Source organism: Saccopteryx leptura, chromosome 1, assembly GCF_036850995.1.
Source record: "Saccopteryx leptura isolate mSacLep1 chromosome 1, mSacLep1_pri_phased_curated, whole genome shotgun sequence".
NCBI classification, from domain to species: domain Eukaryota; kingdom Metazoa; phylum Chordata; class Mammalia; order Chiroptera; family Emballonuridae; genus Saccopteryx; species Saccopteryx leptura.
The window spans coordinates 384,536,315-384,546,364 of record NC_089503.1 but is presented as its reverse complement, the minus strand read 5'-3'; the positions used below and the strand labels follow the sequence as shown (position 1 = coordinate 384,546,364).

Below are 10,050 nucleotides of genomic sequence, written 5' to 3'. Positions count from 1 at the left end.
CGCACGGGTCCCTCCCTTCCTCCTTTTAGCTTTGGGCCCCGGTGGCAGGGCTGCTCAGTGCAGGCCCTTAGCTCTGTGTCCCTGGCACCAACTTCAGCCTTGGTGCTGGGCTGGTGGGCCTCCCCTACTGGGCTGGGGGCACAGGTAGGAGGATGCTCAGGAATGAGGTGAGCCCTGAGGGGCTGCCAGGGGCCTCCTGCCCACAGCTGACCGGGTGGGCTTCAGGGGTGGCCCAGCAGGACCGGTGCCACCGCTGCCTGCAGGCTCCGGCTGGATCTCAGGGCGGTTCGGCTGGAGGAAGTCTGGTTCTTCCCCACCTTACCCTGTGTTACTTAGAGCCCTCCCACACCCAGTTAGCTGCTCCAACTGAGCAAAACCTCATGTTGAAGTGGGACAGGGGCTGCCTTTGCTCAGGTCATGGGGGGGGTCTATGGTGCTGAAGTCCTGGCCCAGGTACCCAGCTCTGGGGGTGCCCGCCTATGTGTCCAGGGGCATACTACAGAATTCCAAAACCATAGACCCCACAGAAAACTCTGGTAGGACCAGCCAGCCCTGGCCGGGAGGAAGGGAGGTGGAAGGAGGGAATTGATGGAATCTTTGTGTTTGACAGCCCCCTCCACACCGCCTGGGAACACGGCAGGAATTGGAGGTGCCCCAGCCCCCTCCCCGCCACCTGGGGATGGAACTCTTCCCCCGGCCCAGGCCCAGGCCCAGGCCCAAGTCCGGGTGTTCTCTCCTGGGTTGCTTAGCAAGCTCCTGCTTACTCTTGCCACCTGCTCCTTGGAAGCAGAGGGGGCAGGGGCATGCCCCAGCTGGAGGGTGTCTCAGTTGCCTGTGCGGGCACCTTCAACACCCACGACCCCTATTCCCGGCAGGGGTGTGTCCCATCCCGATGGGCACTGGATCTAAAAAAATGGGAAGCCCTGTTGTGGAGGGCCCTGAACCCCACACCTGCCGCTGCCGCAGCACCAGATCACCCTGGTGCCCCAGCAAGGCTCAGGGCCGCTGGGCCCCAGAACGGGCCAGGCTCTGGGTGCCCTTCAGAGCCCAAGCCCAGAGGATGGGGAGGCAGCGGGTCACGTGCCAGGTCCGCCTGACCGGGAGAGGTGCCCCGGCCGGCCCGGTTCCTCCTCCAGCTTTGTGTCGTTGCCTTTGTTTCCGTCTGCTTGGGAGGAGCCGCCACCACAGTAATGTTAGACGGGCACTAAAAGAGAGGCTTTGTCCCGCGCCCACTCTGCGCTCCACTCCCGTCCTCAGGCCTTCTCACCACTCTCAGGGAAAGGGGGGGGGGGTCCTGTCCTTCTTCCCGCTTTACCAGTGAAGAACGGCCCGAGGAGGTTGAGTACCTTATCTAGGACCTGGTAAGTGTGGAATTGAGACGGAACCTCCCTCCACTCCCCCCATCTGGTCCCCAGTCGGGATGGGCTGACTTTTCCCCTCGGCACGCGCAGCCTCTGGCCGCCCAGGAGGCCGGGCTGCACGGGACGGGGCTCTGCCCTCCGCGGCTCGGCCCGCAGCCGCCCTCCTGGAGCGGGGCCGCGGAGCAGCGCGGCAGCGACGGCTGCCGGCCGCCCGCCCGCCCGCGCAGGCCGCCCGCGCGCAGGCAGGTGGAGCTCTTGCTCTGGGCCCCGGCTCCTCTGCGGTCTCCGCAGCCGTTTGCATTTCCTGAAACCGGATCTGGGTGTCAGAGCCGCCCCCGGGCCGGGCGGGCGCCTCAGCCATGGCCCTACGCAAGGAGCTGCTTAAGTCCATCTGGTACGCTTTCACCGCGCTGGACGTGGAGAAGAGCGGCAAGGTGTCCAAGTCCCAGCTCAAGGTGAGGGGCGCCTGGGGCCCCGGGGAGGCTGGCAGACGTACCCCATCGGACCCGACCTCCCGGGCCGGGCGTGTACGCTGCTGCTCGCGGGCACCCAGCCAGCCAGCCAGTCCCGGGCCTGGAGTGGGGGCCAGTGCCCCGCCTCTGGCGGCCTGGTGGGGGCTGCTGCCCCCTGTTCAGACACCAGGGCGGGGGTGCGCAGAGCTATTGCCCAGGGCCCTGCCCCTCCACTGTCCGGAGGGTGGAGGTGGCACCGTGGGGTTCCAAGGGCCACAGGCCAGGCACATCCCAGACTCCATGTGATGAGCACACATCTCCCCAGAGTCAGGCTGGGGCACGTCCCCTGCTCCTTCCTGCCACTTCCTCCGGGCTGTGCAGAGAGACAGTTAGGTCCTGCCTGTCAGTCACTTCCTCCGGGAGCTCAGAGAGGCTCGGAGCCCGGCCCAGTGCAAGCCGGGCCAGCCAGGTCACGGGGTAGAGCGGCCCCTCTGCAGCCTGTCTCCCAGGTGGGACATCGCGGAGGGGATGCGGACTGAAGACCCCATTGTTCTGCTGCTCAGCTTCCCCTGCCCCTCCCCCACAGGCCAGGTTAGGAAATTGTTACCTTAGGCCCTGAGGCCCCAGAGGGAGGGTGTGGAATCCGAGCCCAGAAAGAGCTGTGGGTGATTGCCCTACAGTCCATTGGCCCTAGACGACTCCTGACAGGCCCCAAATTCCTCCAATCCTGGGTTAGAGTGTCTTCTCCACCCTGGTTCGTGGGGAAGAAGCAGGGCCCTAAAACCAGCGATATTCAACCGTTGTTCTGCGGGAATATTTAAAACACGCACTACCTGACTGTGCAGTCAGGGGCACTGACCTCTTTTTCCCTTAGACTGTCAAATTAAAAAATGACAACAGCCAACACAATAGCCGTTCAGTGTGAAGAAATCAAAATGATACCTATTTTTTTTTTGTCAGTGCCGCAGAATTTTAGTAATTAGTTTATGAGTGCCGTGAGACGAAAAAGGTTTAAAAGGCTGCCCTAAGCCGCTGGAAACGGGACAGTGGGAGACAGGACCAGGGTGTGCCTCCACTCTCTGGGACCCGATGTCGGGTTCATTCATTCACGCCACAACTATGTACCAGGCATGAGGCTCAGGCTGTCAGTTCCTGGTGTCCCAACCGGACACCCCCCAAAATAGGGGTGCAGTCTCAAGGAAACCTCCATTTTTTAATGACCAAGGTAGGAGGTGCCTGGAGACCCCGAGAGATGAATGGAACTGGTTAGACGTTATTCCCCGCTCCCCCCACACACACCCCATGCCCCATTCCTACCCTCCCCTTGCCGAACTTGGAGGTGATGTAATTGGATGTCCCCAACTGGTCCTAGCCATAATCGACCCCTTTGCCAGGCTTGTGAGCATCCAATTAACGGTTCTTGAGTCCTGGGGAAGCAGAGTCCACTCCTGGCTTTGATTAACGTCCCTGCAAGCAGGGACTCCCTTATACGCTACTTAATTCCTTTCTTGCCGATCATGTCATAGTGGGCTGTTTAGTTTAGACAGAAGAAACACAGGTCTTCCAGAACCCCTCTCTGCTGGAGCCTCTGTCTTACTTAGCCTCTACGTGGCCCCAGTACCTGCCTGCCCCCCACCCCCACCGGCTGCGTATTTATTTGCAGGGAAGACCCCGTGGGGAGCTCGCTCACGTCCTTGAACTGTTGGCTCTCTGTACCACACCAGAGCTCAAACTGAGCCCACTGCCCCCGGCCTCTTTGGTTATACGAGATCAATGGTGGATTTCTCCCTCCCCTGGACAGAAAACGGGTTCCTCTGGGAATCTGAGCTAGCTGTGGAAGTCTCCGGTGTGGGGGCGGGTGGGCAGAGGGAGAGAACCGCAGAGCCCGGCTCATCAGAGGAGAGGTGGGTGCCTGGGTGGGAGGAAGTCCTGTGGAGGGGGTGGGGGTGCCGGAAAGGCGGAGAAGCAACAGAGAAGTGGTCAGAGGCAGAGGAAGAAAGCAGCCGAGAGGAAAGACAGACCAGCGGGGCCCACCCTCCCTGCCCAGAGAACCCGGGGAGCAGGGAGGAGCTTGGAGCTCGCCTCTCCTCACTGCAACCGTCCCTGGCCTTGAGGTCCTCTGTTGGGACTGAGCAGGAGACCTGAGCCAGCCAGAGCAAGCTCTGTCTGTCGGTGACAGTCACCACCTCTGCCCCGCTTTGCTGACAGAAGGGCTGCCACCGGCTCTCCTGGGCAAAGCCGTGACGAGGCCAGAGGGAGAGGGGGGAACAGCGGGTTCTCTGAGAAGTAGCCCGAGGGGTGAGGACTGCTTTCTCCAGAGAACAGAAGGCTGGGGGAGAGGTCAGATGAGTCTTCTGCTCTTTGAATTCTTTTTTTTTTTTCCAGATTTTATTTATGGATTTTTAGAGTGAGGAGGAGAGAGAGAGAGAGAGACAGAGACAGAGAGAGAGAGAGAGAGAGAGAGAAGCGGGAAGCATCAACTCATAGTAGTTGCTTCCTTTATGTGCCTTGACCAGGCGAGCCCAGGGATTCAAACTGGCGACCTCAGCGTTCCAGGTCGACGCTTTATTCACTGTGAATTCTTGTAGAAAGTATACCGCTCACAAAAATGAGGGGATGTTTCAAAATTCATATGAAGCGATAGAATACCCCCTCATTTTTGTGAGCCGTATACAATGGCCTTTGTCCGGTTGGGTTGGGAACACCAGACACAGACCCAGAGGAATGACATTTCTGGACTTGGGTTGAACACAACATTTCTCAGGAGCTGAAGACTGAGTTTTCGTAGGTTCTCCAGAACCTCCTTCTCTGAAGAATTTTAGGCCCTGGCCGGTTGGCTCAGTGGTAGAGTGTCGACCCAGCTGGTGGAAGTCCTGGGTTCAATTCCTGGTCAGGGCACATAGGAGAAGCACCCATCTGCTTTTCCTCCCCTCCCCTTCTCTCTCTCTCTCTCTTCTCCTCCCACAACCATGGCTCGATTGGTTCAAGCACACAGGCCCCAGGCACTGAGGATGGCCCCCGGGGTGCCTCCGTCTCAAGTGCTAAAAATAGCTTGGTTGTGAGCATGGGCCCCAGATAGGCAGAGCGTGGGCCCTAGATGTGGGTCACAGGGTGGATTGGAGCACGTGCAGGAGTCTATCTCCCCTCCTCTCACTTAAATTTAAAAAAATAAATAAATGAATAATTTTAGGCACTAGTAGCCCTGGCAGGGCTGTGGGGGGGGGGGGAGCCCTGGGAAGGCTGGGCTTCTGTATGGCCACACCCTCTCCCCTCGGGGAGCAGCTTTGGTTTCAGGGCTAATGGGGGATCTGCTGAGACTTGGGCATCCTTCCTCCTGGGCTGCCAGGCCCCAAGGGAGGGGCCTATTTTAGGGACGTGGGTGGAACATCTGGGCTATGGTTGGATGAGGATCTTAGGAGGTAGCCTGCTACCACTTGCCCTTGACTGACAGCTGGGGAGGACAGGGAGGCCCCACTGGGGCCCCTCCTACGTGGCCTGCACTCAGGGCGGTTCTCGGGGCAGGGAGGGCTTGCTTGCCCATGAGACACCCTGACGGGCCTCACTCCTCCAGGCAACACCTTCTTGGTGGAGGGGAGGTTGAGAACACCTCCAGTCTAGGAGTCTGCTGGCGGGATCGTCAGCTTTGCCCTGACCCCTACCTGCAGTGGGTCTCCTCAGGCTAGGAGGGGGTGTGTGTGATGATTTAATGAGGTGCAAACCACTGGACTCATAGCCACATAGGTTTGCTCAGTTGGTTAGAGCAGTGGTCCCCAACCTTTTTTGGGCCACGGACCGGTTTAATGTCAGAAAATATTTTCACGGGCCGGCCTTTAGGGTGGGATGGATAAATGTATCACATGACCGAGACAAGCGTCAAGGGTGAGTATTAGCCAGATGTAACAGAAGGAATCTGGTCATTTTTTAAAAATAAAACATCATTCAGACTTAAATATAAATAAAATGGAAATAATGTAAGTTATTTATTCTTTCTCTGTGGACCGGTACCAAATGGCCCATGGACCACACCAGTCCGTGGCCCGGGGGGTTGGGGACCCCTGTGTTAGAGTATCGTCCCGGAGGCAGAGGTTGCCAGTTCGATCCCAGGTCAGGGCACATACAGGAGCAGATTGATGTTCCCGTCTCTATCTCTCTCTGTTCTCGCCCTTCCTCTCTCTAAAAATCAATGAAAATACACATTTGAAAAGAAAAGCCACATAGGTTTAGACCTATACTACTCCCCAGCGGGATGACCTTGAGCTAGTCTCCATCATCTTGGAACCTCCAGTTTCTCATCCGTAAAGCCGTCAGGTTGAACTGGGAATCACTAAGCTACCCGAGCTTCCTGCAGCCTGTCCTTCCCCGGCCTGGGCCCCTCCTCTGCTGCCCACGCCCACCCTCCGGCCCCTTTCTGCTCTCCGCAGGCACAGAGCAGAGTCTCACCTTTTAGAATTCCCACGGCCCCTCCCTCCTGACTGTAGCTAAACTTCAGGCCCCACTGGTTGAGGAAAATACATTTGGTAACTTAAAAAGGATCTGCATATTGTAAAAGAATCGCTTAGCAGCTGCATACATTTAAAGACTGTAGGAGAGGGGGAGAAGAGAGATTGATTCTGCAGTCCTAGTTTGGTGCTGGTATGGGTTCTCATACCCCCTGTATCTACCTCTACCCCTGAAGGCTGGAAACAGCAGAACCGTGGGCATGGCACCAGCCCAATCCCTGCACCTGAGCTTTTAGGGAACTCCAGACCCAGAGGATAACCCCTCCCCCGCATGCCTCCCGAGGAAACAGTGAATACAGGAGGCCTCTTCTAGGTCGATGGCTGTCAGTCTGGGGGGCCTGGGTGGGTGGAGGAGCCTGGGTGGGCCTTCTCTCTGAGGGGGGCCTTACGGCAGCTTATGAAAACGGCAGGCACCTGGACCCCACCCCTGGAAACAATGAGTCAGTGGTTCTGGGCAGCCGGCCTGTTTCGGTTTCCCCAGCTCCCCCAGGTGATTTTAATGCTCAGCCAGGACCAAGGGAGCTTAGAGATCAAGAGCGGGGCTTTCGAGTCCTTCCTTTGGCGAGACACTTCGCGTCTCTGAGCCTCAACCTCTCACCGATGAGGATAATGAGAGTTCCTGTCTCTGGGGCTGAGGGTTGACCTGCTCTTGCTGACCTGCATCCCAGCCGTTTCCTTTCCAGCGTGCCCCTCTTCTGGTCGCACCTGCTCTCCGCCCCCGCCCCCGCCCCAGCCCAGCCCAGCCCCCACCGGACCCGGGCACCGGAAGCCTGGCAGTCTGAGGTCTGCACACCGACCGGAGAGAGGCCCTGAGCCCCGAGTGTCTGCAGCCCGTAATTCCTCCCTGTCCTGACACCTGACAGCTCCTCGGGGTCCGGTGCTCTGCCCTGGGCCCCTCCGGTTCCACAAGTAAAAGGCGCAGGTGAGGGAGGTGGGTCTCCCAGGTGTGGGCAAATAAACCCAGGAGAAAAACAGCTCAAATGATGTGAGTGCCGCTGGCTGAGTGGCAGGTTCTCTCCTGGGGCTGGCGGGGGTTCGCACGTTCCTTCATTGAACCCCGTTTTTTCAAGAGGTGAAAATAGGTCCAGTGAGGTTAACTCGCTCAGAGATGGAGCCCAGGGCTGTCTGACTCCTGTATTTTTCCTACTTCTCCCCATGGAGCATTTGAGTGCATCTGACAGATGTACTGAGTGTCCGTTATGGGCCCGACCCAGTGATTAGCAGTGAATAAGACGAATAATCCGCAGCCCTCACGGTGGCAACTTTGCAGTCAAAGAACACGTATGATAAACAAAATTAGGGAAAAGGTTTCCTGTAAAGCAGCGGTTCTCAACCTGTGAGTAAAGGAAGATGATACCCGACCTGGAGGCAAAGGAAGGAGAGATGGGAGGATGAGAGTCTGGGGGGGTCAGAGAGGGTGGGGTTAGAGATGCAAATGAGGTGGTCAGAGAGGCCCTGCCTGGGAGGTTGACAGCTGAGCAGAGCCCAGGAGGAGAGGGCCTGAGCCGCGGGCTGTGGCCCAGGAGAAAGGGAAGAATGCTCCGGGCTGAGGAAATAGCTAGCGCGGAGGCTTTGAGGCCAGAGGGAGTCCGGCTGGTCTGAGGGATGCCAAGGGGGCCAGCGTGGCGGCTGGAGAGACGTGAGCAAGAGGGGTGAGGGCAAGGAAGGGGCAGCAGGCCAGGGCCCACGGGGCCTTCGGTTTCTGGAAGGTCTTGAGGATTGACTCGGAGAGCACGGGGGAAACCACTGGAGCGTTTAAGTTAGACCTGCGGATCAGACGGCAACGGTCAGCGTGTGGGGGACGTGGCACTGAGCTTGGGGTCGGGGCTGAGGCTGGAGTCCTTTCTGCCCTCCGGCATGGCGCACGCCCAGCACCCGGCCGTGCTCACGCAGACGGGACAGCAGAAGGGTGTGATCACGGGGCAGCTTAATAACAGGGCACAGTAATAACAGTGGTTAATGGCACCCTTTGCTTTTTTTTTTTTTTCACCTATAGTTTTAAACTTTTGTCATAAAAACAGTCTATGCTCCTGGTTAAAATAATAGTAATAATCAAAATGCAGCCCTGGCTGGGTAGCTCAGTTGCTTAGAGCGTTGTCCCCATACACCAAAGCGGCAAATTTGATCTCCAGGCAGGACACATACAAGAATCAACCAATAAACACGTAGATAAGTGGAACAATAAATCATGTCTCTCTCTCTCTCTCTCTCTCTCTCTCTCCCTCCCCTTCCCTCTCTAAAATCAATAAATTATTTTAATAATTAAAAAATCAGTGCAAAAGAATACAATGTTTTAACATATTACATTTATTATAAAAGTAAAACATATTACTAATTAATCAAGTTAGAAGGCAAATATAGCCTGACCCGTCATGGCACAATGGGTAAAGTGTGTCGACCTGGATTGCTTAGGTCACCGGTTCCAAACCCCAGGCTCGCCCAGTCAAGGCACATACAAGAAGCAGCTACTACAAGTTGATGCTTCCCACTCTTCCTCACCTTTCTCTCTGTCTTTCTCTCTGTCTCTCTCTCTTTCTCTCTCTCTCTCAAATCAATAAAACCTTTAAAAAAAAGAAATGTAATGTTAAAGAAGATGAAAGCCTTTCCTCTCCCTGGGAGAAGAGATGAGATATAGCTGTTAACAGTTTGTTCGCTCTTCTAGATTTTTAAACAGATTAGGTTGAACCATATGAAATTGCTGACATTTAACTGTCTTGACCTACTAACATAGCAGTTTGAATGGTTCAACCTAATTTTGTATGTGTGTGTGTGCGCGCGCGTGTGTGTGCGTGACAGAGACAGAGAGAGGGACAGATAGGGACAGACAGACAGGAAGGGAGAGAAATGAGAAGCATCAATTCTTCATTGTGGCACCTTAGTTGTTCATTGATTGGTTTCTCATATGTGCCTTGAAGGGGGGTGGTGGCTACAGCAGAGCAAGTGACCCCTTGCTCAAGCCAGAGACCTTGGGCTGGTGAGCCTTGCTCAAACCAGATGAGCCCACACTCAAGCTGGCGACCTTGGGGTTTCGAACCTGGGTCCTCCGCATCCCAGTCCGACGCTCTAACCACTGCACCACCACCTGGTCAGGCTCAACCTAATCTTTGTACACACGTTTTATCCTACACTTACTTTTTCTCACCTGCCAGTACGTTCTGCATAGCTCTCCATGTCTGTCCGTATATATAAATAACGCACAGCTCTTGTTAAGCAATGACGAGGCACCAGGTGCTGTGCCAGGCTCTGCATTCTAAAAACTCTCCTGTGGTCCTCACAGAGAAGACTAAGGTCTCGGAGAAGTTAAATTACTTGCCCACGAGCACACACACGTAGCAAAAGTAAAATCCTTTCAACGAGGCACAGGCCTGTGACACACTGCACCTGTCCCATACTGAAGGAGCCTCGGGCTGTCTCCAAGTCTTCCTCTTAGACAACGCTTCAGTGAACATTCTTCCACCTGTAGCGGCGTTCCCCTGAGCATCTGCAGGTTGCATGATTAGGAAGGCTGGGCTCACGCCTGTAGGTTCTTGCCCTGCCCCCTGGAAACACCAATAGGGTAGTCAAGTCTTCTTTTCTCCACCACCAGTATTTTGCACCTATGTCAATTTGTTAGGTAAAAAAAAAATCACATTTTCTTTTTTTTTTTGTATTTTTCTGAAGCTGGAAACGGGGAGGCAGTCAGACAGACTCCCACATGCGTCCGACCAGGATCCACCTGGCACGCCCACCAGGGGGCGA

General features: G+C 56.0%; 1 protein-coding gene across 1 annotated transcript in view; it reads left to right on the top strand.

The window, feature by feature from the left end:
• The first annotated feature begins 1,632 nt into the window (after positions 1-1,632).
• Positions 1,633-10,050, top strand: part of DEF6 (DEF6 guanine nucleotide exchange factor) — a 29,146-nt gene continuing 20,728 nt past the window's right edge. The window contains exon 1 of the mRNA XM_066359583.1: positions 1,633-1,816. Within this exon, the coding sequence (XP_066215680.1) occupies positions 1,721-1,816 (96 nt within the window). The 5' untranslated portion in view covers positions 1,633-1,720. The remainder of the gene's footprint in view (positions 1,817-10,050) is intronic.